At 41.6% G+C, this 27901-nt stretch overlaps 1 protein-coding gene across 2 annotated transcripts in view; it reads left to right on the forward strand.

Moving 5' to 3' along the window:
- inpp5a (inositol polyphosphate-5-phosphatase A) overlaps positions 1-27901 on the forward strand; it is a 142117-nt gene that overhangs the window by 46532 nt on the left and 67684 nt on the right. For both annotated transcript variants that reach the window (XM_083897531.1, XM_083897532.1), the window contains exons 3-4: positions 3383-3483; positions 3761-3848. In XM_083897531.1, the coding sequence (XP_083753657.1) occupies positions 3383-3483; positions 3761-3848 (189 nt within the window). The remainder of the gene's footprint in view (positions 1-3382; positions 3484-3760; positions 3849-27901) is intronic.

Below are 27901 nucleotides of genomic sequence, written 5' to 3' on the forward strand. Positions count from 1 at the left end.
AAGACACATCACATCAATGTATATCACGATATTTTTCAAAAGTTCAACGGTACATGCTTGGTACTCTGAGGCCTTGTTTAGACTGCAGCCCAAATCTGATTTTTAAGCATATTCCTATTGTATCTAGCTTGATGTTTTTTCACAGTCTGAACAGCTAAAGAACACATGAAATCTGATTTTTCCAAAGCTGATTCAAACCACATACGGAGGTGAATCTGATCAGATTTTCACAGATCCGTTTCAATCTGAACGTCTCAGTCGGTCAGATAGGATTTCAAAGCGCCTTCCCCCGGGACTCCGCTTCAACTTCAACATTCCGCCCAGAACTATTACTTTATAAATGTTAACATAATATGATATTCACATCACCAACAAAAATCACCAAAGTTTGGGCACTGCCGCTTTAAACTGACACCAACTTTCAATTCACACTCTTGACCTGTTGAGATGTTTTTCTAGATTTCCACTTCCACATCCCAATTCAAAGGCCCTTTTATGACCAACATATACTTAAGCTGATGTTTCAACTCCTTCCACCGCTTGAAGTTGAACAACATTATCTACACATTGTACTTGTAGTGACATTCTACTCGAGGATTACGCGCTCAAGTTGACACAAGTCGAGCTTTAAACTGCCCACATGGAATATCAAAGACACGGGTGTCTGACATCATTGTGAGGCTGAGAATCTCTTGCGTACAGCAGCTCTGTTTCAGTTATGTCACCACATGCTCGACAGGCTTTTCTCACTATGCACTGGAGCAGCAGCTGTCACTGCCTGAGGGTGTATTTTGACAGGCCCACCTCTGTTATTCACCATCATAAAAACATGTTGAATAAATGCAGTATTTAGCACGTTTCAGCTCAAAATAACCAGAAGAAATTTTTTTGTAGATTTAATTAGAAATAGGTCACAGAGTGGAAAAAGGTCACGGCTGATGCCGTTTGGTTTTGGGCTGATAGCATTGGTAAATTCTGATAATGAAATTACCTCGTGTCTGTTTGCTGACGTAGCCCTGAATTTACAGCCTGGAAAGATAAATAGAATGCAGTCGATTAATACGAGCGTGTGCGCGTTAAGTGCGTGCGCGTCCTACGTGTCACATTTGAAGCCCGGCATTAGTTGCAGGCTCCTTGAGAGTGTGACCTTTACTCGTGCGAGTTGATAGGTCCACTAATCTTTCCAAGTTTAAGCCGCTGTAGGTCCCTGCTGCTGGGTCATCGAGCTAAGTGACAAGGCATAGGTTGATGGAAAATCCATAGTGTTATTGCCATACATTACTTTTATTTGATTGGGCCTGTAGTGAGCATAATGCAGCGCTGAGGCAGGTTGCCGGTGGAGTAGCAGGGCTCCGTCAAAGACTGAGGATGGGGGGGGGGGGCCCGCCACCCCTCCCTAGTACAAAGGTGACATTGATGCATAGCCCCTGCCTCCTGCCTGAAGGCCTGAGCACTGTGAGTGCTTGTGAGTGCTGTAAATCACTCGGCGGTATTGATTTTCCATTAGAGGTTAGCCGCTCTGAACACCTCTGACGGGCTGCTCACAAACACTTGCCATGTTTTAAGACGGAGCGTTTAACGAAAGCAACACGAGGTCACGTGTCTCTGGGAAAAGTGGAAGCGACCACTTTGACTTAACAAGTGGAGTCGCTCGCATAAATGGCTTAATTTGCATTCAGGTTTTTAATATAATAATGGAACAATTCTGCATTAAAAACGACAAGACTAATATATTTTATGAGTTGTTCTTTTTACTTACATTAACCAACGCTTTAAATCCATATAAATAAATATTCACATTCAAGGTAACAGACTTATTTTAGTCATTTTTTACTGTTTTACTGCTTTGCCTGCAGGCTTTGCAGAACTTAGACTGGATTTAACGAGAGGCGGAACAGGCAGCAACATGTACAGCATATACACACACTCCACTCTCCTACATACTCTCCTACAACTCTCCAGTGTATTACACAGCGCTTGCTGCTTCACTTCACAGTTGTACTCTATGTCTACCATAAAGCACGTAGCAAATGGGCAACCGTATTTGTTTACTATGGCTGAAATGTGTGGGATTTCTTCACTAATGGATCACGACTACTTGCTGTACATTTTGCTGCCGAAGCTGTTTCTTTGACAACAATTCCCGCGATTTCACGCAGCTTTGTGACGTCACCAAAGTTAGGTCTTCTGTTATTATTTTGATTAAGAGACTTCTAGCTGCGGCCACATGGTTTGTGTAGTGGTTATCATTCTTGTCTTTGCAGCAACATGACCCAGGTTCACGACCCGGTCTTTTCTGCATAGAGTTTGCATGATCTCCGCCTGTGTGCGTAGGTTTTCTCCGGTTTCCTCCCACAGTCCAAAAACGTGCGGATTTGGGCAACATTAGGCAAATTAGACACTCTAAATTGACCGTACAGCAGGTGTTACTGTGAGAGTGGATGCCTGTTTGTCTCTTATGTGTGGCCCTGTGATGGACTGGCGACCTGTCCAGGGTGTACCCCGCCTTTCGCTCCCTATGTCAGCTGAGATTGACCCCATGTGCCCCCGCGACCCTCATGTGGAGGATAAAGCGGTAAAAGATGAGTGAGTGACCTCTTGCAGCAGCAGAAATGACATCTGTTGCATTTAAAGTATTTTTTTTCTTCTCTTAACAAATCAGCCTTTGTTTGTTAGAGCCCTGCACATAATCTTTTATGGTTCTCAAACTGATGTACACGTTTCACATAGCAGGGTGATGTGATCGGATGGAGCTGAAACTGGAGTGCGTAGAAAAAAATAATAACAATAATAAATTAAATGATAATACTCATCTCCAGCGCCATCTTAATCTAGTGTCTTATTGGGAATAAATCTGCCTCCTGTGAAAAGTCCATACCTGACTTTGCCCGGCCTTTTTACACCACTTTGTCACGTGGTAGAACCACAGGTGACACAATTCCAGGAGCAAAGCAAATGAGTTGTTTTTTGCAAATGATGTGTCGGCACAAGTGGTGACGTGTGAGCATCTGTCACGCCCTGCTGTACATACATACGTACAGAGCTGCTGCAGGCACATCCCTGATGTTAGAGAGGATGACGGGGCCAGCGCTGTGCTTGTGGAACAAACTCGCTAAGTGCCTTCTGCCGACATTAGCGAGGCACTTTGTCTTGTGCAAATATAGTAGCATGTCACAAAGTTGAGTTAGGCACTAGAAACACTGAGGCTTTTGTTCTCGGCTGAATAATTCCAGTTAAGTTTAATATGTTGTGAGCCCACACTGTCTGCATTGTTATTACACCTGTTATGGATGCACCTACTGAGGAAATATGAAATGTAGTGGACATGTTTGTCTCTGTCTCTTCCTTTTTTGACATGTTTTCTCTCTGTCTTCCTACACAGACAGTACAGTCACATAAGCCTCACTTCTTGGCAGTGCACTGTCAGGAGGTGGGCGGGAAGAACTATGAGGAGTCCATGTCACACGTGGATAGTTTTGTCAAGTAAGTAAATATGAATATTGTGTTTTTTAACCATAATGATAACACTTAAGCACATTCCCACTCAATAAAACATATTTTTGCTGAGATATGGAGCAAGTTAAGAGGGAACTTTTTTTTAAACTGAGTGAACTACTCCCCCCACTGGTTGTATCAAATCATCATAAATACAGGGGAAAGAATAAGGAATGAGAAGAAGACAGTATTGCAATAACTGCTGTAAAACACCAAAGAATAAAACGACGTTAATACCCATTTGTGTGTGTTTTCTGTCCATCAGGGAGCTTTTGTCCAGCGATGCAATGAAGGAGTACAGCAGAGCTCGTATCTACCTCGATGAGAACTACAAATCCCAGGAGCATTTCACAGTAAGTGCTCTCCTATACATTAGTGGCACTGTTAAAGCACATTAAATGTTTTGAAAAGCGTAAACAAATGTGTAAGAATGAATCCTCGAGGCATTATGTGAGGAAATGTATTTGAATATTATTATCATGGTGCCTAGTGCACTTTTCTCCCGAGCTGTAATAACAACGGATGGACACAGGGTGGCAGCAGACACTGGGAAATAAATAATGTGTTGGAGTTCAGGCAAAAAAAGTCAAGGTTTTTGATAAATCATTTTCAGAATTTATTAGCAGTAAAAATGTCCTGAATCGGCTGTTTGTTTTAGTACTTTTTAATTTAAGTAATATATGTAGATGTAAATGTGCATATATGCAAATACATGTACATGTTACAATTCTGGTTATAATTAAAATAATTATCATTTTATTTGTCATAAATTTAAAGTATTTAAAAAAAACAAAAAAAAAACAGTCCTATATAGCCTAAACGTGGGATAATGTTTGACACTGCTGATCCATTCATTCGTCCCACACCTCATCAGCTTTGTTGAATGTGGCCTTTTGGTGGAGCCAAATCCTCAAAAGCTGGACTGAGACCCAGTTCATTGTGAAGAAATGTGGCTTTCACTGTGGTTTAATATCTGCTGCTCAGTTGACAGACTGCATGTTGGATTATTACTTCTGGACTCTCAGGTGATTATGTCGAAAAACAGGAATATACAACAAAGTGACCACAGTCAGATCTAACAGTTTTATTCTATGATCACTGACATCTCTTTCTCATGATTCTCTTCCCATGTACTTTGGGGTTATCATCACGCTCCGCTGCGCCGCCTCCAGCGCTCATAAATCACACCACCCACTGAGTCACATTTGCTCTTTTCAAAAAAATATTACAAACATTGGCCTTTAGAAAATATAATTATCTGTCATTCTGTACAAGCGCCGCTAATATCCCCCCCGCATTATGAGCTGTTTATTTAATGGTGTTTGTCTATAGATTAACCTTTTTCTAGTCTTCTCATTTTCCCCTCAAACAGAGTTTGTGCTTCTCTTTGTGAACCAGTCAGTGGAAAGAGAAACATCTGATGCGCTTTCTATGATGTTGATATTGAAATCCCGGCAACAGTAAATATGAATAGACTCTCCAGTTTTCCTCACACAGGGCTTGCCATTTAGCTTTGATGACATCACTCGTATTTGTTTTCTCAGTCTTCGATTTCTTTTCTGTCCCCCCCTCTCTCCCTTGTGCTTCGGGGATAATTGTTTGTCGTCTGCCCCCGCCTGTCAATTTTCAGATAATGGAAGTGGGAACACTTTTCTGGGTCCAGAGCTTCCACTTTGGATCAGTGTGTTGTTGTTTTTTAAGCGCTTGTGTGTGTGTGTGTAGTTTCTTTTAGAAGTCGACAAACTAATATTTTAGAGGAGTGGGAGTGCAGTAATGTCGCGTGTGCGTGGTAAAAGGCCTGTTGGATTGTTTACATGCCTGTCCGGTGTGAGAGAGCGTGTTTGAACTGCATTACTGTGTCAGTGGACGAGAGGAATGTGATTGATAAATGAACGCGTGACGTTCCTGTCATGAAAGACTCTTCTCCTTCTTTTGACAACCTGTGATTAAAACAGGAGGATTAATCAATGGGACACGTTCAACCTGCACAAGGGGACGGCGTCCTCATCCAAAATCCTCGTCAAGGATCAATCACTTAGAAGATTGACGAAAACAAATTAGCATCTGTTTTAAGTGATTTGGCGTTCTTTTGTCTTCTGGGACGGCACTTTTTAATTCATTGTGGATTAGACAAAATCTAAATCTGGTCAATTGTGACAGATTTTTTTTTTTTCATATACCAATGGTAAATTGAGGAAATATGCCGACAATGACATACATCCTTAAGTAAATGTAGAATGTTTCTTTAATTTGAAGACATTTTATATGAAAAAAAACCCAAAACAATCTATGCAACAAGTTGACTTGTTGTGTTTTTTGATATTCATTTTTCCTTCAGCTTCACTCGACAACAAATCATACTGTGCTTAACTTTGATAAACTGGATTAAAAACAACACTCCAATCTACGGTTTAACTCTGCTTATACATTTAAATACATATATTTTATAAAAAAGACTTTTGGATGAAGCACTTTTGCAGCATTTGTCAAGTTTCTGAGAACAAAAATGACGTAAATTGCATTAAAATAGGATTTATCAACCAGTTTATTAGGTAAAAATCAGCCGATTATTATTGTTATTAGAAAATGGCCTGATTATTTGCTCAATCTGAATTAATTATTTTAACTCTAGTCTACTCATCTATTTATACTTCAAATACTGCATGAAACTCCCTTTCAAATTGTAAGGAAATCCTATCAGAAAGGGATTCTGAAGTGAACTATTTTTTATAAATGTCATGTACATAAACCATGTCTTAAATTCTTCAAATTAAGTGATAATTTCCTGATGTCGAAATGCTACATGTAGCACCTCCATGCTGAATCTGAACAATGAGAGGAGCTCGTCCTCTCCCTCCCAGAGGGAAGCGGCTGTGACGGGGAACAGCTTGAGTGACACGTCCCCCCCTCCCCCCCCCCCCCCTCCCCATGGCTGCACGAGGCCTGGTGTGTTTTACAGCCCTGTTAAGGTATACAGCAGGTAAAATGTCAATTAGGAAGCACCGCCCTGATAACTCAACTCCCAATCCACTTGTTCTCGGGCATTAATATTTATCGTGGGCCTGGCCCTTGCTCTGCAGCCTCTGTTATCTGCAATGATGTGCTATAGTGTTACCACTTCCACACACACACTCTGCTGTCTGTGTCGGTTTCAAAAAAGCCGCCTGCAAACCTTCAATTCGCAAACACCACACCTGCCACACACATACACACATGCACTAGTCTAATCAAGCAATGCACATACACAGACGGTGACACACAGCGGCACGCGCTGCCTCCTCCTTGGCTCTCAGTTGTTCCAGGGCATTTTAATGGGAAATTAAAGGCATCCCTCATGTCAGTGGTCTGCAGGACAGGAACGAGAGCAGCCACGGAGGATAAATCAGGCTCTGCGGCTTGACAGGACATCGGTGTCTCCTTTTTAAACCGTGACCTCGCTCTTGTGTGTGTGTGTGTGTGTGTGTGTGTGTGTGTGTGTGTGTGTGTGTGTGTGTGTGTGTGTGTGTGTGTGTGTGTGTGTGTGTGTGTGTGTGTGTGTGTGTGTGTGTGTGTGTGTGTGTGTGTGTGTGTGTGTGAATGGACGTTCATGCTGTTGCACATATGAAGAGCCATGTTTTACCGTCTCAACACTCTGTCCTGTCTAATTATTGGATCAAGTCGCACTCACAGCTCCAAGTAGGCTTTTCGTCAGGGCGGTGTGTTTTTATTTTTCCATTTCATTTTAATGGAGTCTTTTGTTAGAATAGAAACTACAAAGCTCGAGACTTCATATGATGGAATAATTTCAGATTTGAATGAATTTGCATATTACGGTGTTTGTAATACTCAAGTTTGACTTATATAATATATATATAATATAGCTGTGGACTGCATTATGTCTTCACATATGTATGTGAGTCTCAAAAAGACGTTTCCTTGTCGAGCATTTTTATAAAAATGAGCAAGAACTGTTTAATTATAAGAAATACTAGAGAGAAAATACATAACATGACTTATGGTTTGACCTTTCCATCCCAGTAGCCACATGTGTGTAAGCCTGAATCCACTTTTGTTTTTATTTTCATCTAAAAATGACTAAACCTCATCAGCTAAAGTCCCTAATCTTTTGCCTTTTTCTGCCTCCTGATCTGTGGTCAGTCGAGCAGAGTCCTGTCAGATTGTGCCAGCAGCTCAGCCTCACTCTATCCAGAGGCGGTGTGCTGTAATGCAATCATCAGTGCCACTCCTGCTTGGCCAGGAATTTATGAACACTTAGTTTCCCCTCTGTGCTGACAGAGGCCTCGGCACAAGTGTGTTTACTGTGTCACCCAGAAATGGGTGTCACTCGCATTTATCGCCCCCCTTTTTTTCGGGCCTGTTTTGACCCCAATTCTACCTTTTTTTTTTAATGACGAAACAAAACCAGGTTGCATGTAGATGTTATGTACTTTCCAGAGAGAGTGGGGTCACAAAGGATGGGACAGTGTTTTGGTTCCACACGCAGAGGTTAACTAGCAGGAGCAGCCCTCCTCCTCCTCCTCCTCCTCCTCCTCCTCCTCCTCCCTCTGCACCACCTCTCTGCTTTGTGTTTAAAAAGACTGCAGTGGGCATATAAAGCAGGTTAAAATATTGCAAACTAAATCTAAGAGAGCTCTTATTTCAATATGGTGAGAAGTACGGCCGCGGACTGAGGCCACTTGAATGGAGTAGATGTCAGCTCGGTAATATCGCAGAGCCATAACTCTCTGTGGCCATCACTCATACTCACAGGGCAGACATAAGCACACGCACACACACACACACACACACACACACACACACACACACACACACACACACACACACACACACACACACCCACACACACACACACACATCCACACAGAGGGACAAAGCTTAGCAAACACCTATGGATGCGTGCACACAGAGGGAAAAAAAAAAACAACAACCGAGCATTAACACACACACGCTCTGAACATGTGTTGAGCGACAATCAATGAAACTGCCATCAGACGTGAGTTATGGGCCAAAGAGAGTTGGGGTGGGGGGGGCCTCCCTTCTTATGTTTGAAAATGTTTTGACCGAAAATGAAGTTATAATTAATGGATTGTGCAAAGAGGTGGATAAATTGATGCATTTATTACGAGGAGTCAGATCTGGAGTGTGTGAGCCCTGTGCCCTCCTGGATCATCACTACTCTGGGGGCTTTGTGCTGCTCTCTCTCACACACACACACACACACACACACACACACACACACACACACACACACACACACACACACACACACACACACACACACACACACACACACACACACACACACACACACTCCCACAATATCCCCATAAACAGAGCTCTGATAAAGTGTTTAACTCTGTACATGTGTGTGTGTGTTGATGGGATGTAGCCAAGGGAAGTAAATCAGTTGTGTTAGAGGTGGAAGTGCTGTTGTCCTGTTGTGCAGGGTGGGGTGAGCCTATGTGTGTGTGTGTGGGGAGGTGGAGGTGGAGGCTGGGGGGGGGGGGGTCCACAGATAATGATGTGATTCCAGCATGAGGCGGGCTGGGTGTACCTCGCCACCGTCCATTATGATGTGCGGCCCCCAGCCACCGAGGGGGCAGAGTGAAGGTGAGCCTGTCATATCGATCTTTTTAGTGTTAAAATATGAGCCACTTTACTCTGCTCCCCGGCGCAGTGATGTGAAAAATAATAACTCGGACCCAAATTAAAAATATTGATCGCTTAGGAGGTGTTGAGAGCAAATAAACACCCTCTGAAGGATTTTTATCCCCTCCCCTCCCCACACACCTCTTATCCTCCTCCCTCCTCCGTCTTGTCCCTCCCTGCCCAGTGAAAGGGCCAGGTCAGGGATGGTGGCTATAGCTGAACTGTAAAAAAAAAAAAAAATATCTCACCATCTTGTTGCTGAGGAGTCTTCATTATCCCCCACTGAACAGCCTCTTTATTGTTTACAGACACAAATCAACAAGCAAGTGTCTTTTCAGCCTCTCTCTAACGCTGATTGATTGGGTTTTGACTTCATAATCTGACATTAGCTCTGTTCTATTCAGGTGCGCCTCCCCTCCTTTCCCTTTCTCTTCCCCAGTCATAATTTTTTGCACATCTGAGCTTGACTTTTTTATTCCTCCTTGCGGTAACAGATGAGCTGACACCGGGCCATCAAACGGGTGGGAAAACAATTGCCACAAGGTTAATTTTATTGCCTGCTCCGTGCATTCGTGAGCAGGCGGGAGGCGTCCTCTGCCCGGGTCCTGATGAATGGCCGGGGCTGCTCGGGCAGGAATGAAAATGAGAGGGGAGAGGCCAATGCACTGGGAGTCAGAGTCCCCGCCGCTCCCACCTGGAATTGAAATTTTTCTGACACGCTCAAAATTGGTATTCTGATATATAAGAGCGGACATGTTCCATTTAGCTTGATGATGAAAGCCGCCACGTGTGTCCCCCCCAGTCAATTGCGTTTTTACGACACCCACTTTACCTCATACATGGGCGGGAGGTTAATATCTGCACGTCCTAAATGGCAGATGCCAGATTGTCCGTAGTCTGTAGGAAAATAACCCTACTTAGTGTTTCTAAATGCTGCTGTAATACTTGGCCATCCTGGTCACAGCACTATTGATTGTGCACAAGGACGTTTGTTCCGTTTTTTTTTTTTATTATTTTGCAAGGCGCGATGAATAGATATTTGATGGAGCGTGGAGGAGAGTGTGGCTGCATGGGCCAGTATCTGCATCTCATTGCTGTGTCAGTAGGGATGAGTGCCAGGCATCGGGGAGAATCACATGCTGCCTGTTGACATCAGTGAGAGGGAGCGGGGGCTGGAGCTGGCGATATCTCTGGTTCCCCACTTGAGTCGGGTCTTCCCGCTGAAAGCTTACTCCCGTCTGCTGGCATCAGGCCCTCTCTCTCGCTCTCTCTCTCTCTCTCTCTCTCTCTCTCTCTCTCTCTCTCTCTCTCTCTCTCTCTCTCTCTCTCTCTCTCTCTCTCTCTCTCCCTATCTCTCTCTCTATCTCTTTCTTACATGTCTGTGCAGCAGCGTTACACGTATAACACTATCACCAGCCAGTGCTTTGTCCGTACATAATCGATTCTTCCTCCAGCAGCGGCTATAGCCTCTTCATTTGCATGGCCTGGCCGACCCCGGGCAGTCAGTAGCCATTATATTCCCATTAGCTAATCTCTCAGCTTTGATTTCCATAATCTTCTGTCTATTGAGAAGCCTCACAGCCTTCTCAGGCCCACTCTCTCCAAGGAGTAAAAGAAAAGAAAAAAAAAAAAGACCCCCACTCATCCCATCCCAGTCACTTAACTTTACAAGAAATCTGCACAGCAACATGCGTCATACACTTTAACAAAACACTGCAATTATGTCCTTTTTTATGTCATGTTATTGTGATAAAGTAAAGAATTTGGATCTTGAAAAATAACCAACCATAAATACACAGTAATTATATCAGTCATATAAATATTCATGCTGTTGTATACTGTATAATTGGGTCATTCTTAATAATGAGTTAAGGTGTAAACAGCATTTGGTCATGGTGGAGCTAATTCCAACTTCTGTAAATCTGTAAAAGCTTTAAACGATGGACATGTTGTCTATTTATTAGAAAAGTTCAGCAGACATGGCAAATTAGACCACTTTGAACATTTTTACAAGCAACTAGAAACTTAAGTTAATGCAAAATTAATGTAATTTAATTCCAGTGCTGTAAATAACAAATATCGTCATCATCCATAATCTAGTATTCTGTTAATACTTGATTAAACAATTAGTTTGGGGTTATAAAATGCCCCCCCCCCCAAAAAAAAAATAAAAAAAATTATGACGCTCTCAGCTGTGCTTTTATTAGAATAATTATTCAGTGTTAATGATTTCTTTATCTGGAGCAAATAAAAACAACATTAAATAAATAAATTCACATTTAAGAAGTGAGAAAATCAGAGAGCTTGTTTTAATGACACAACACTCACACTAAAATAGTTGGTGATTCATTTTGTAATTCATCAGTTATTGATTAATAATCACTAAACCTATTTAAATCTTAACTTTATTCAATGGTTGGGATTCCCCACAGTCTGGATTTAGTTGCCTTTGTCCTTACTACAGCTCAATAAAGACCCATTGTCCCATTATTGAGGATTATTGATTATTGAGATGAAGTATTTTTTTCTCTCCCGTTATTCATATTATAAGCTGGTAAAACTGTAACTCTTTCATTTAATTAAATGAATCAGCAAGTGATTGTACAAAAAGAAGAAAGTGCTGCTTTTAAAGAATCCTTTATCAGCACAACTGCACTTCTACTGCACTATATTTCACCAAATTAATTGCAGACAAATGTGTTTTTCAAATCTGTTAATTATTTCCTGAGCATCTATCTTTTTACACAAAAAGAATTCATATCTGAAAGCTCCACAGTGCAACACTGGACTGAACACACGCGTGGAATTTGCTCAAGGGCACCTCAGCGTTGTAATGCGGCAGAGAGACACATGCTCTGTTCTGAATTCTCTCCATGCCCTCTAGATTTACTGACTTCTTGATTATTAGAGGTCTGTAGAGAGCTGGGAGATTTAAATTGAAAGTGTGGCCGGCATTTAAACATGCAACAGCAATTTGTTTGACTGAGTGTCTATTACACTGTGAGGGAAGGACTCACAGTCAGTGTTTTCACTCTCCTATTTAGCAACATGTGTTTAACCCTCTGGGCTGAAAACCAATTGCCAATGCTATCAGTAGTGCTTGCCAATAACATGACTCGATGTGGATCAGCTGTCTGCAGCGGCTAACACAACTCCCCTCCCACATCTCCATCCCCAGGAGCATCCACGCCTCTTCCTTTTACTGGTGTGCCAGGACAAATTGACCTTAATCAGCCACAGTGGAGATCGCTCAGAGCGATAGATTCCATTGATCAAAGGGAACTTACCACCTTCTGCCCACCCTTAACACCCCTTCCTCTCCAAATGAGTTGATAATTAATAAGGCTCTGGCTCTGCAAACACCAGGCTTCAGACAGCTTGATGGATCGGACAGGTTGGACGCAAACCAACGCGGTGCCAAGCTTTTCTCCGGCTCCCTGAAAGGCCCCTGGGTGTCCTTTACCCTGCATGATCAGGCATGCATAGGAGCAGCCACCCTGCTAATTAAATACCCACTGGCTGCCCTTGTTTTTCAGCAGGGATGTGTTCTGTCTCTGCACTATTGGCATGTATTTAATAATTCATACGGCTGATCCACTGAGGTGAGGATGTGGCTTTTTGCTTTGAAATGTTGCAGCAAGATCTAACGGCTCAGAGAAAGAACTTATTTAAAAAAATGAGGTATTCTTGATTGTTGATTTTATTGAATGGTCCTCTACACCTACGTCCCAAATGCCGACGATGTGCGATAAATACGGTAAGCGTTAATAATGAGTAGCATTCAGATAATTCTTAAAATTCATCTGAAGCTTTCACACCATCGTGGGACATGCCTGCAAAATAACTACAGCTCCCAGCGATTTCCTCCCGACTGTCATTGAGGTGGTTCAACAGCAGTGACAACGACATCACAGCTTTTCCGCGTTGCGGCGGTGTCTTCTTTTTTCACTAAGAAATCTCCTTATTTTTGAAGGAAAATTACTTTTTTTCAATGAATATAACATTAAATGAATCAGAAATACACTCTATACATTGTTAATGTGGTAAATGACTATTCTAGCTGCAAACATCTGTTTTTTAATGGAATATGTACATAGGTATATAGAGGCCCATTTCCAGCAACCATCTCTCCAGTGTTCTAATGGTACATTGTGTTTGCTAATCACGTTAGACGGCTATTGGACGATTAGAAAACCCTTGAAAACCCTTGTGCAATGATGTTAGCACAGCTGAAAACAGTTTTTCTGGTTCTTTGACAAAAGCAAAGTTTGAAGGGCAAAATTATTTCTAATCTTGTCAATGTCTTGACTATTCTATTCATTTTGCAACTCTTTTGATGAATAAAAGTGTGACTTTTAATGGAAAACACAAACAAAATTGTATAGGTGACCCCAAACTTTTGAACAGTAGTGTAGATGGAGCTCGGCAAAGGCCACAGTTGCAGTAGAGATTGTGGTTGTCAGGCCCCTGTGTGGCCCCCCAATCGGTGCGACTGGGTGTAATTGGCGAATTTGGTCTAAGAGGAACAGAGGGTCCTCGGCTATGGGCTGTGAGCGTGTCATAATAACAACCAACAATGTGATCATTTCATTTCCTTTTCACTTACACATCACCTCGCCTTCACATGAGCCACGACACACACACACACACACACACACACACACACACAAAGGGACAAGGTTAACATTGGGCCTCATTTATTTCTCTCTAACAGTGACTCTAAATAGGCTTTCAAAAGTCGAGTTAGGAGGGAGACAAAAATAATCAAATCACACAATTACTGCTGGGCTTCATTCTATAGTTAAGTGCATTTTTATTGTGTAACGTTTCTTTTTACCCACCACCCTCTCCCGGCCCTTCCACCCGCTCTATTTTTCCTGCCTACCTCGGCAAGCGTTCTCTCCCTGCCACTTCTCATCTAATATGGCCCTAATTAGGTTTGCTTGTACAAATCAGATTTCAGCAATTGCGTTATCCTCCTGAAATTGGAGCGATCCCTGGGCTGGCATGGGTGGAGAGTTAATCTGCTTTTGTTAAGCCCTCCTTTTGGTGGCTGCGGCGGCAACGTCAGGCCGTGCCAGTTAAATCGTTTTTTTTTTACCTGTCACTGTGGACATGGCTTGTGTTTAGCCTAAACATACAGTAGCCTACACACGTGCTCAGCCAGCCTTTCCCCGGGCAACTAATGACATTTGAATCGAGTATTAACAGGCTTAATTACTTTAAAATTGTCATTTTAATTTACACTGATATAGTATTGATCACACAAGCAGAGATTAAGGCCCTCAGTGGAGCGGTTGATGTGGAATTAAACAGGGCCAGGTCCTCCTGGGGCCTGCCTGGCCTGGCCTGTCCTGCTGCAGCCAGAAGAGGAATGACATCCTCCCCCTAATGAACTGCCAGCATGCGCAGACATGAATTTCAGGCCCCACTGGAGAAGGAGGGAAATAATGGGGTTTGGGGAGCCATGGCGGGTTATTCATTCACTGCCATGCACCAATTCTCCTGTGATTCATCCCCGTGCCCCCAGACCCCCACCTCCTGTTTGCCTGCCACATTCAGCCCGCCTGACCTTTCTCCCACCTAAGTGTATATATATATCTCCTCTCTCCTCTGGGAGCACCTTGCCCGGTGCCAGGTATCATGTACAGGAGGAGGGGGGAGCAAGGGATGGGGGGGATGAGACACCTGCAGCGAGGCCACCAGCCTCTCTAATCTAAACATCTCCCCCAGCGGTGGAAGTGCCGCTCTGTGACTCTCCCTCTCATCGTGGCTCATGCGGCTCGTCTGAAGGAGAGGACACTTTCCTGGGGAATTGATCTCCTCTCTCAAGCCCGGTGTCACGCACAGCTGGTTAATATTGGGGCGCGGGGAGGAGGAAATCGTTACATTAAATCCAAGCAATTTCTTCCCAGTTTGAAGAAAGCCTGCGGCTTCTGTGGTAAGCGTTGTGTTGCAGAGTAATTACATCAGTTTAAAAAAAAAAAAAAAAAAAAAGCCTCTTGACACTCGTCTCCAATGAACACACTCCACACAAGTGCTTTTAATAGCTGGCTCTAAGTGTGAGGAGCATCATAAGAATAAAGCTGGGGTAGTTCACAGACATTGGGAGGAAAAGTGTTCAAATGTGCGAAACATTTCACTATTGTGTGTAATGTTGTGCTCGGTGAAGTGGTGGTTGTAGATCTGTTTTCTTCTCTTTCATTTCGAAGATGTAGTGTCACCGTGGGCTTTGAAACTTTGAAATGCTTGTAATGGCTTGAGTATCCCTTTAGAGTATAACTGATTAAAGGTTTAAGTCAGTCGACCAAAGTCATTACCGAATGATGTGACCTTATGGTGATGAGACACATCAGACATGAGACCAACTGCCAGAGATTTGCGCTGTAACAGCCACGATTTAGTTCTTCTGCAATGCGTGTTTTTCTTCCGTTTTCATTCAGTGACGTAGCAATGAAGTAGAGCTTAAATCGGGCCCAAAAAAATCAACCTGAGCCTGTGCACGTTGTGTCCGAGCCTGACCCGGCCCGACACATTAACTGTAATTACGAGCCCGAGCCCGATTTAAACTAGACATTTTTTTAATATGTGAGCCGTAAATGTACACGTATGTCCACGTCCTCCCCACAGCAGGAGCTTGTTGTACCTGCTGCCACAATCTAATTTACAACAATAACAGAGCTGCTGAGATCCGCATATGTAGCTAATGACCTTCCTGGTTTGTGAATGATGCGTTCATGGCCGCAGGTTTTTACACCTTCACACAATACGACGTGCTATAACATACCACGCAAAAAAGTAAAGTAGCCATGTGTTTCCTCTTTGCTGTGCAGCTGATTGGCCGAAAAATCAACAGCAGCACTTGTATACCCAACAAAACTCAGTATGCTAATTTACTGTGGTATCACCACACCCCCAACTTGGAATCGGTTCACAATGATAAAACAACTTAAAAGTGCCATATGTAAGAATGTGGCCAAAAACGGTTACTACATTCAAATTCAAAATACCGAGGTCTTTTAGGTTTCGTTTTCTGACGTAACTGGCAACCCGTGGTTGCGCGGCAACTGAGACTGAATGCAATGATTGGTAGACGGCGGTAGGTGGCGCCACATGCCAAAACATGATTTCAAAAGATAAACATGATTTGCAGTCTGCAAAATATTTTTTTAATGCAAATATTTTGTCTGTACTGTTGTTGTTGGTGAGTTCAGTTTGTTATATGGACATTATTCCTGAGTCTCTGTGACATATTAGGAGGATTTTATGGCCAGTTGCTTTAGATTTATTACATAATGCACCTTTAAATACAACATTTATGGTTATATGACCCCAATACTGTGATTTGAAGCATGGAGTGGCTTGTGCTACCCAACTTGTGCTAGGCCAAATTGTTGCTGGTGTTCTCTTGGCTGATCACATTTTTGGTCCAATCGAGCCATATCACTGTGGACTCACAAAACACTTTTTGTACTTGTCCTAATGTAAAAGCGATATTTCAGGTTGTAGATTTCTTCAAAATTGATACAAACACTCGCTCATTCACTCAAAGTCAAACTGAAAAGACAAAAGTAAAGGTCAGTCTGACACCGCCAAAAAGAAATTCCCCAATTGTAATGGATGTTGAAGCTTGAGGGAAGCGTCTAATAGGATAAAATGAAATGATGGAATCATATTAGATGTCCTTAAAAACACTCTTCCCGCCATTATTCAACAGCATAACTGGGGAACAGAATGAATTCAGACTTTTAAGTTCCTGTAATATGACTGGTAAGCGGAAGGGAGGTGGCTGTTTGGTGGTAATTTGCATCATTGGTCAGATTTGTTTACTGATATGTCAATAGGTCATGGAAAAGGTCAAGTTGATCTGTTGGCTGTAGAATGAAGGGTGTGATTTTTGAATTAAAACATGCCATTACAATTTGAATATTTAATGTTTTCTCACTTTTATACAATTTTGATTGACCATATACAACATATCAAGCCATTACATTTATTTCCTGTATAATCTTCTGTCTCCCTTTCTCAAAGAAGTGACAAGTATACACCATGAAGGCCAGACCGAGATGGATTTGTGGCAAACTGAAGCCTGTGCTCGTCCTTGAGCAGGTTAGCTACCGGTGTTCCCTAAAATAACCTAAAAGTCTCAGAGTGGATTGAAGGAGGTCTTGTTGTTTGTGAGGTCCTCATTTGATTGCATTACCTATACCTGGATGTCGGGAGGTGGAAGCTATCATGACGATGAAAGCTAAACAAAACAACATCCTCCTCTCTCTCTCTCTTGCCTGGCAGCTCACCATGACTGATATCGAGACGCCTCCAATACACGTAATGGACTTGGCAAGGTGTGAGGTGGCCGGGCTTGGGCCTTCTACTCCACTCTGTTATCCAATCACCTTATTCTAATGCTATTGCATTGTTTAGGCAACCAGCTGTCCATTTACATCAACCCATAACCACACCGCCACACCACAGAAGCACTTAATAGAATTAGCAGGTATTGTGCAGCACATTTTAAACACATAGGCCATTTTTTAACGCACACACACACTCAGTCACTCTACCTCCCTCTCTAGGCTGATGATCCCCCGCTTGCTGTCAGAATAATGGCATCACAACCTCTCCGTGCAGTGCCTGCCTTCCCTATTTAACTCTCATAACTCTATACTCAACCCACCGTGGACAGTTAATTCAGATCTTTAAGCATGTAGCCAATATTGTTGCCGTGTTTATGTTTTGTTCAACATATTAATAGGTAATAAAGCACATTTGCTGCATGATTAAATCATCCTGTGCTTGCAGTTCATTAGGAAATAGGAAGCTGAAGCTCTGGACTGACACAGCCTGTTAATCATAGGGCTCATAATTTCCTAATCCGATTTTGGGGAATGTTTTGCGAGTCTGTTCAGATGGCCGCCGTATAAATAGACAAACAAAAATGAAACGGCCACATGGCTGGGAATTTGCAGTCATATGCACCCGCTTGCCCTTGACTGAATGAATTATTTCCCTTTTTAAACGTCAACACTCCGCCGCCCCTTCTTCGGTTTTATTGAAAAACCAAATTGGTCACATATGCTTCTGCCTTGTGATTAACCGAGAACAAATTCACATCAAATAACCCCAGAATTGTCTTAAGGCCTAATTTTCTAATGATATTAAACGGGGCACGTGTAAGTGTATTTGGAATGACTCATCACTGGGGTCAGAGGAAATGAGCAATCTCTTTGTCCCCTAGCCGCCACCCCCTGTTAAACTATTACCCATAAAAACCAGCCGCACACCCCAGCAGTCAGAGGGTGTGTCCTGCCCGGTCTAATAACGAGGCCCTCCCTCCTTCTCTTATTCTTCCAGCCGATTGATTTTGGTTAGGAAAATTAATGCAGTCGCTGTGAGGGTCTGGAGGTCAGAGGTAGACGGGCTTCAGTAGATGAGGGGCGGTGCTGGGCAAACGAGAAGGCAACATGCAGCTGTGGGACTGCCTGATGAAACTAAACTGTGTGTTTGTTTGAGGGCGGATCGCGCAATAGCTCGTGATGTATTGTCTGGCCTGTGCGGTTTTTATGCACACAGAATTGCATCTCGTGTGATTGGCCAAGCAAATATATAGGCTTATTTATTGACTACACTCTGTCACCCTGATGTTGTGTTGTTGTCCTTGCTTTATGTTGAATATTGAACTCACATTTCTGTTTTCATGTGAATGAATTTGTAATTTAAATCTCTTCATTTTGGGAGCCACAGAACTTTTCACTTATTTACTTAGTTGTATTTTTTTGCCCAGTATATAAGACGTCAAACTTGCACAATAATCCGGACGAGTAGTCCAAACCTCTGTCTGACCCCCTGTACATATCCAAAGTGGTGTCTTGTAAAGGTATAAATTAAAGCATAACCATATTCCACAGAGTAATTTTTCCCAAGTGGGAACCAATCTAACACAAAGGGTGCTCCAGTCAGCAGGGTCCCTGCACAAGTTCAGGCCACAATGGCGCCCTGTGTGCACCATGCTGTAGCTAATTACCAACTCATTAAAGAGCCATCTAATTAGATTGGATGTTATGCTCTTTCAGTTCAATTCAGGCTCTTAATTTTCACAGCCTAATTACATTTCTGCAAAAGAAAAAAAGAAAAGGAAAAAGAAAAACACTTTTCAAAGCATGCTTTGGCTTGCTGGAAATGCATTTCTTGGAATGTTGAGTGGAATGTCTCTGTTTAGTGTGTGTGTGTGCATCGTTGAGACTTTATATTCACACAGCTGTGGGATAACTTCAAGTAACTAAGTAACTAATAAGTAACTCTTTATATGCATCGTACATGGTGCTTTTAAGTCATAGTTCAGTTTATGAAGTGTATGAGATGCATATAGTATTTTGCATAGAACTGATTGCACTTCATCAGCTGGGTGTAGGCAGACAGAAGCTTGGTGAAAACATGGCTGCGAGTGAGGATGGCAGAAAAAAAGATTTTGTCCACTTAATAAAGGTCTAATCCAGTTATGGCTACATCGAATATTCGATTAATCGATTACTAAATTAATGGGCAACTATTTTGATCAGGTTGGAGTGTTTTTTCAATGATTTCTTCTTCTTAATCTGAATACCTTCTGGTTTCTTTGCTCCATATAACAAAGAAATCATGAAAACTAAATGATTTTGGTTTGTGGACAAAACAAGACATTTGAGAACGTCAACCTTTCTAGGTTTGGTTAATGCAGATCAACATTTGATTTTCTAACATTTTACGGGCCAAACAATTACTAGATAGCTTAGGTCAGCTAAATATACCTGATCTAAAGAAAACATTTACTTTTGCACCGTCCTCTGCACGGCATCAATCCCCACCGGGTGCGTTACGGCAGCGCAGCGGTGCCCGGAGAACCAGTTACGACGTAATACTGATGTGAAGTTGCGATAGGCTATAGACTTGCGTATTGTGTTTTATTTTGAAAGGGGTGCGGAAGTGTTTATTTCTGTGTTGGATTTGCTCTCTGGTGCGATCTGCTCTGTTGAGCTTGGAGTGACTCGGCAACGGAAACGTCAAAAATAGAACTGCTACTTATCGACAGCGCTGCGGCGTGGCGAGCCGCTTCTGGGACACTGCTGAGATGTGCCACGGTGCACCCGGTGGAAATGCTCACATTGATTAGAATAGAAGCGATCAGCAACGGCGACCGCGCCACTGACGTTCCGCTGCTGTAACTTGCCCGGTGGAAATCCTGGTTGAGATGGTTTTTCTTGACCAGAAATTGAAGTTTGTGTCTCTTTTTAAACCACTCACTCTCACGCACCAAAGTCCATCAAGAAATTCAGTGACTGCAGCCCCATTAGTAACTCTGATATGTTAGTTTGTGACTTTGGTGTTTGAAATCCTTTAATTCGATTTACCTTGCACACAACTTGCATCTCCTTCATGCAACACATTTTATTTACTCAGTGGCCTTTTTGCATAATAACACTGACTGTTTCCGGTCGGAAAAGGCCATCTAAAGGTGAGATAAAAAATAGCAAAAGATTGTTAAGATTGCACCCCTATAAGCTGATATAGACTTTATTTGATGAGTCATTTTTCAAGTGACAACAAAAACAACTTTTCCACTTTTCCTGCTGATAGGTTGATCGTCTAGTTTAAAAGATACAAACAAAGCCCAGCAAAATTCTGGGCCCAGCCTCTCAAATTGTTAGGTTTTTGGAATATTGATGAATATTAGAGGTTGTTAACATGTCACTGTAACTGTGACCCAGCCAAACTTTTACTTCACCACGATATTGTAACTTCTTTTTTATATGATTTTCTATTATTATTAAATAAATAGCACCGTTCTATTAACCTTTTATTCAATGAAAAAGTCTAAATAGCTAATTATATCAACTATCAGCCTACATGTTAATGCAAAATTTACAGCTGAGTGTGTAACTTTTGAGCCCTTGTCTGTGCACAATGGCTGCTCCGCTGAATGTTAATGTTAATGACGACTTCGGCAAAGCCAGATTTTGGGATTGTTCTCAGATTTAACAGATGCACTGTAGATTGTTGCATTCTTCTCGACTTACCCATGACTCAATGACACACGAGTCGGTGCCACCTGGTCATGTGTCGAGCTCTCAAAGGAGTGGCCCAGGAGACTTGTTGCAAACCTGCGCGGGCCCCCTCCAAATCCTCTTTTCCTCCCACATTTCTGAGGGTGTGATATTTACAGGAGAGCAGACGTGGGTTTGCTGCCACTCTTGCCCCTGGCACAGGACCTCTGCTCACTCACATCTTAAATCTGTCCTTTAAGAGGGTCCGAGCGAACGCCGGATGCTGCGATTGTACGTATAAAAAGAAACATCTGCGTAAGGAAAGTCCTCCGTTGTTCGGCCTTTTTTATTTATTATTATAATAATACAATAAGAGAGAAAACCCCATGACATAATTTCTTGTTATCTAAGACGCTGAGGCTGCATTTACATTTGCTTTTCATGCAGCGTCCATGTGCTCTCAGGGGCGATGCACTGGAGTATAACTAAGCTAGCAAGGAGGATATCCAGCCATTTAAATCAAGCCTCTGGGAATTTTACATAACACATCATTGGCGAGCATCGGTTTTTACATAAAGACAAAGCAGGTCACAAAGAGCCACCGGACGGGCGTCTTAGCCTGAGACGAGCTGCTGCATGTGTTTTTGCAGACTCCTCTAAAGCTTCACGGTCCTGTGGTCACTGTTGTGTTCCAAGAACGCCTCTGCTCATACCCAGACAGCACACAGACAGAAAGCTGCTTATTTTTTTTATACATCTAGAGGGGAAAAAAATTATATATTTTTTTTTTTGGGAGGGGGGGAGTCGATCTCAAAACTGAACCCCTCTTCTCAGATGGGTTGAATTCTCATCTTGAACTTCAGGGAAGTGCTGGCCAGTCTGCGAGGGTCTAAAGAGATTCTGTAGACTGCCATCAATTGTCCCTGTGCCGTGGAAGCTGTCATATCATATAGATGTTTCACGAGATGGCTCATGATCTACAGACGATGTTGCCTTCATTTAGAAAGAGTTGTGTTTGTACTAAGGGAGGAGGAAGGGCTCTTGATGCAGAGAAATGGGAACCTTCCTGATAAATTCTTCTCACAAGTGACAAAGTAATGCCACTAAGATGCAGCAAACTAATATATTTTATTATGGGACTCGCAATAGAGCTGTATCTCATTGGGCAGCCAAGGATGCCACTTTGTCACTACAAGGCCATATGAGCAGACCACAGGCAGCATGGGACAGGGACAGATTCAAAGCTGCCTCTGGACAGAAGCTGACTGATTACTTTTCTCGCTGACATCACAACTCTGACAGCTATCCCAATGTCCTTAGGGAGAGTAGAGTTTGCTCAATAATACAGATTATATGACATTGAAAGTTGCTTCTATCACCGGTCACTCCACCCCAGATGTTGACATGTCTGCGTGATCCACCTTTACAAATGCGGTAACATGTTTAAATAGGGGACAGGGGGGTAAAAAAGCAAAGTCATTATTCATTGACGGCCTGAGAAACAAATTATAGATTCGCTCAGGATGAAAAACTTTTCAAACTTCTTTACAGTTTTTCATTCAACCACAATAATCAGTTAAAATTACATTGCTTCCATTTCCCTACAGCCCGTATGATCCTAATTGAATCAGTTCTTTCATAAATGAGGACACATGAATAGTCATAATATTAAATCAGATAATATAGATTGATGAACAGTCCATGACAACATTAGCAGCCTTTCCAAAATGCAAAAATGGTGGGGAAAGAAATCAATGAGCTCAAAGACCTGTCATTTGCATGGGCCTCTTCCCCTAATGGGAATACTTATACAGACAGGGAATTACAATCTGAAATATTCTTTTTGATTATTGGACATCCATAGCCAAATATGATTTACATTAATGAGCATAAGTATATTAAAGGCATTTTATCCCCCAGCATCCGAAACGATTGAATAATGGCTCTGGCAAGCAAGCAGCGGCCTGAGAAAATAAGAGAGGAGCTAATGTCACTTTAATTACTAATGGATACCTCAATTGTTCAGACTTTGATTTTTCATCTTTGGCAACAATCTAATAAGTTAAATATTCATCATCTTCACATCCTACTTTTAAAATGATGATTTTGTCAAGCCAAGGCAGGACAGTTATTTAAGGAAAGTGGACATTTACTCCGTCGGCCTCCAAGATCAGAGGTTTATTTGAAGATTGCTTTCAAAAGATTATGTTCCCATGAAGAAAGAAGAAAGGTCTTTTCATGCCCAATTGGAGATGTCTGATACAGTTAGGGTTGAGAAGTTGACCTTGTTACCAGGGACAAACGGTGTATAATTTCCCTTTAGAACTATAATTGCCCTACACATTGCTTTTCATTGTCTGCCCCTGAGTGAATGTTACATCTTGTTTTAGTGCGAGTTGCTCTTGTGTCTTGATTGAATTGTGTGCTGTCGTGTTTTTTGACCTGAGCTTTATTATGAAGCTGCAGCCGTTTGTGTGTGTGTAAATCATGGGGTTGGGTGACCTTAAAAGTGCTCCACTTGCTTTGTCAACAGCAATCTGCTCGAACATGAGACACAACAGAATACTCTCTTTGACATTGCTCTCTAATTAGGTTACAACACTCTTAGGATTGAGATAATATATCTTATGCATATGAGGTCTTGGTGAACCCTGTAGGCACCGAGAATACACTGATAAGTGTAGTGTACGCGGTGTAATACAGTATAGAGTATATACAGTAAACTAAGGTTATTGTTTATATTGTATACAAAATTTAGATGATTTAGATAGTCTCGTATCATTGTTTAATCTCTGCATGACTAAAATTGGAGTCAAAATGTACATTTATAGGCTTAGACTTCATATTTGACATCTTTAAATAGCTGAAAAATAAATATTGATAGGCAATTTAAAATAATGATGAAAACTCTTTGGTGTGATCCCTGCTAAAAACCCTTTAAAAGCCTTTTATTTCGGCCGGTGTGAAGCAATTTTCACTTATATAAACAGGTTGAGGTCAAAGCAGATGTCAGCATGTGCCTTTTAACTATGGGTTGAAGATATGAGGAGGTTCTGACACCAGAGATACCTTCCACTTTGTGATTAAAAACAATAAACTGTTGGCAGAATAGTTGCAAAATCTCCATGACTGGCAAAATAACATTCAGTATTGGCCTTAGACTGTATATTAAAAAGAAAAGTATGTACTCTTCTAGTTTGAAAAGTGAAGAGTAGGAAATGGAATGGAAGTAGGAGCCTCAGTTAACATTTTACTGAGGAGTTCATGGTCACAGTCCATAGGTTCAGGTCTTCTTCAAAAATGACATATTGTATTAGCACAATATAAAATATATTCAGCTAGTTTTATGTTTGTATTTGGCAACAACTGTGTATCACAGAACCCATCACAACAATTGCTTATTTAGGCTGGCGATTTGGTGCGATTGACGACACAAGCGCTAATGCTAACCACACTTTAGCTTGGTTTTGTACTTAATAATGCGTTTTGGTGCAAGGGTCAATTGTTGTATGTATGCACCTGCTGCACACGCAATTGACGTGACCGAGGGAATTAAGTTTAACTACTTAATAGACACAAGGAAGAAATGTAGACATATCAATCATCTAATTTAGATTAATCCATGAAAATATGCATCTAAAAGGCTAATCAGTGATTTCCACTGTATCTACAGACTAGTTTCTTTATACCCCCATATAGACCACATCCCATCTAGAGGTTCATGCCTAGGTCCATGCCTTGGTCCACCTCATCCGAGTATAATCAATGCATTAAATTGTGTGTGAACAGTCCAAAGTTGGAGTTTTAAGGATGCGGCATTGATCTAAATTCCTGCACCTCCAGTTTATGGTTCAGCCTTTGCATTATATATGTTTAGAAGACTTAATCATGAGCAACTATAGAGAATTTTTACAAATAATGGCAGAGCATAACTCCCCGGGCACTGGTAAACTGAACATAATGTGTAAAATTGGTTGACTGCCTCTTGAGATTAGATTTAGACCAGATCAGTTTCAGAGTCACACAATTAACTCGAGTAACCTAGATACGAGATATGGGAGTGACTCTTGGTTGAGCATCTGCATCGTGTTACCTGATACTTGATTGACACGAGAAGAACAACATCCTAATCTGATCTGACTAACCAGCTTCAGCACGCGCTGCCGCTTTAACTGATTTCCTCGTCCGAGCCTGCGGTTTATGTTTATTCACGTGTAAACATCACTATGCCTATGTGTAATTCGTTTCAACCATTAATTCACAGAAACATGCAATGTACCGTTTTATCAAGCCTCATCATGAGGTCAATGGCAGCACAGGCCCCACAGGTGTAATCCCATTTAGTTTGATCCTGCGTTTTTATGTCCTCGTTAAATGCTGCTGAAGTAGCAACATGGTATTAGTAAATACGCAGCTGGAATATATATGAGCATTAATCATCCTCTCAGAACAGTGGGGGCTGTGTAGATATCGTGCATTGAACTGAATTTAGACTTGTTTTACACTAGGACTAGACAGTATGTATAAAAGTGCATCACCACATATCTGTCTTTGTTTTTTTTTTTGCTATATTACAAGACATTTATTCAAACCACTCTCTCTGAAAACAGACACAAGGTGCTATTACAGTGTGTAGGGAACATTTTTTAACAACGTTACCAAAGTCTTCCATCTGAATTATGTTGAAGAAGCCAATGATGTCAATTGAGTATTATAAAGAAGCTCTTTTAAAGTCTGAGTCATGTCATGTATACACGTATTCACTTTTTGGTTCTTTTATTTATTTATTTATTTTTGGTTGAATGTCATTGCTGTGACGGTTTTATTGCTTTAGACCCCTCTGTCGGGCAGGTTAGGGGAGCGACTGCACGACTGATGAGCATGGCAGGAAATTGGCAGATGGAAGCATCCATTTCACCGCTAATTAGGGGGTTTAGAAGCCTGCCGACTGACAGGGTTCAACTGGGCAATGTAGTGCCTGCCAGCTCCCATCCTGTGCGCTTTATAAAACGCTCTTTAATTCCCCGGCACAATATCATTAACTTTGTAAGTGGATGAACACAATGGACAAGCAATTTAATTAACTTCTACCATTGAATGTTGGAGGGGAGACTAAATGAAATTAATGCACAATATTTCCCAGCGAGGCAGCCAACCTTGGGAGTGGGTCTGGATTGTTGGCAGGTCAGGCGCTGCCGTGGGTTTGGCCAATTATGCCTTGTTTAGACCCATCCATAATATTTTCCTCAAAAGAAAATAAAATCAGTGGTTTTGAGATCAATCACGGGCGTATGTCGCTCTGCATTCTGGGAGATTTTAGAATAATGAAGTGGAAGCCCGGAAACGCTCAAAAGCTTTCAGAGTCATGCGGATCTTAAATACATGTATCAAAGCTGCTCCATGCAGCGATGTGGGTTTACGTGAAATAGACTATAAATAAATAAATGGACGATGTTTAGGTTTGGGAATGCAACAGTAGTCTCCTGTTTGTGCATTGAAGGATGACTGTGTTTACCACTTCAGTTCAGATATATCAGAACATAAATCAAGTCAGATAATCTACGACCTGCGGGAACTAATTCCTGGTATACTATAGTACCTGGAACTATGCAGTGGAAACTATCGCTGGTAATAAACATTGAATTATTTGAGTATAAAACGTCAATCGGTTGATGTAAATTGAATAATATTTTATCAATGATGGCACTGAGAGGGAAAAAAAACCCCTTCCTAATCCAATGACTACCTAATCTGTTGTGCATGGTGGCAGCAGCTGCAAGTATTTAGTTAGTGTGTTTGCAGAAGTGATTACATTTAAAAGGTTTCTTGAATGCATCCTGAGGCTGCTCCTTTAAGATCAACACGCCGTAGGTCCTGCAGGAGCGATGGAATTTGTTAGGGTCTTTGAATGCATCTTTATAGCATTTTTGGTTGAAATGCCTATACATGCTTTAATGAAGAAATATCTGAACAAATGTTTCATGAACAGTTTCATGATCCTTATGTGTTGGATGATTCTTTTTTTTTTTTACCTGTGACCTGGTCTGTGGTCTAATGTGAAATTTGGTGCAGACAATCACTGTTAAGTCTGACTTTTTGATGTTTTACCTAATATATTTTGCTCCTTTTATTTCAACAACAAGATTACAAGATTACAAGAGCTTGTAATATTATTGTTGAAATAAAAGGAGCAAAATATATTAGGTAAAACTTTGACCTGATCATGATTTTCTTTTTTAATTCCATAATCATTGCTGTGAGCATTAGTAGCAGATCGGCTCCTGTTGCTGTTGTTTTTTTTTTAATCTTATATTGCAGGGTGGCTAATTTTATATGCCCCAGACATGACATACTAAATTTGTGCTCGTATGCTTATTAAAATCATATTATAATACCATTCCAATGAATTACCTTCAGAGCCGCATAAGCAAAAAGGGGCGCAAGAGGGCTGAAGCTACACGATGGATAGAGAGAGTTTTATTTTAGGTTGGGAATGAGTTACAAAGATATTCTCAAAAGCCTGGAATTGCAGGGAATCATTATTACTGAATTATTACACAAAGTAATATTTCATGTGCATGTTAAACCTATTTTGTTGAGTTTTTTCGCCCCCATGACATGTCTGGAGCTCTGTAGAATTTGATGCAACAGGCCAGAATTATCCAACCAAACAAAATGCAAGCTCTGCCGTCCCTCTTTATAACTGCAGGGGATCAATCCTAGCCCTGTTTTGCCTT

This window comes from Microchirus variegatus, assembly GCF_963457635.1.
Source record: "Microchirus variegatus genome assembly, chromosome: 11".
In the NCBI taxonomy this organism is placed as follows: Eukaryota; Metazoa; Chordata; class Actinopteri; order Pleuronectiformes; family Soleidae; genus Microchirus; species Microchirus variegatus.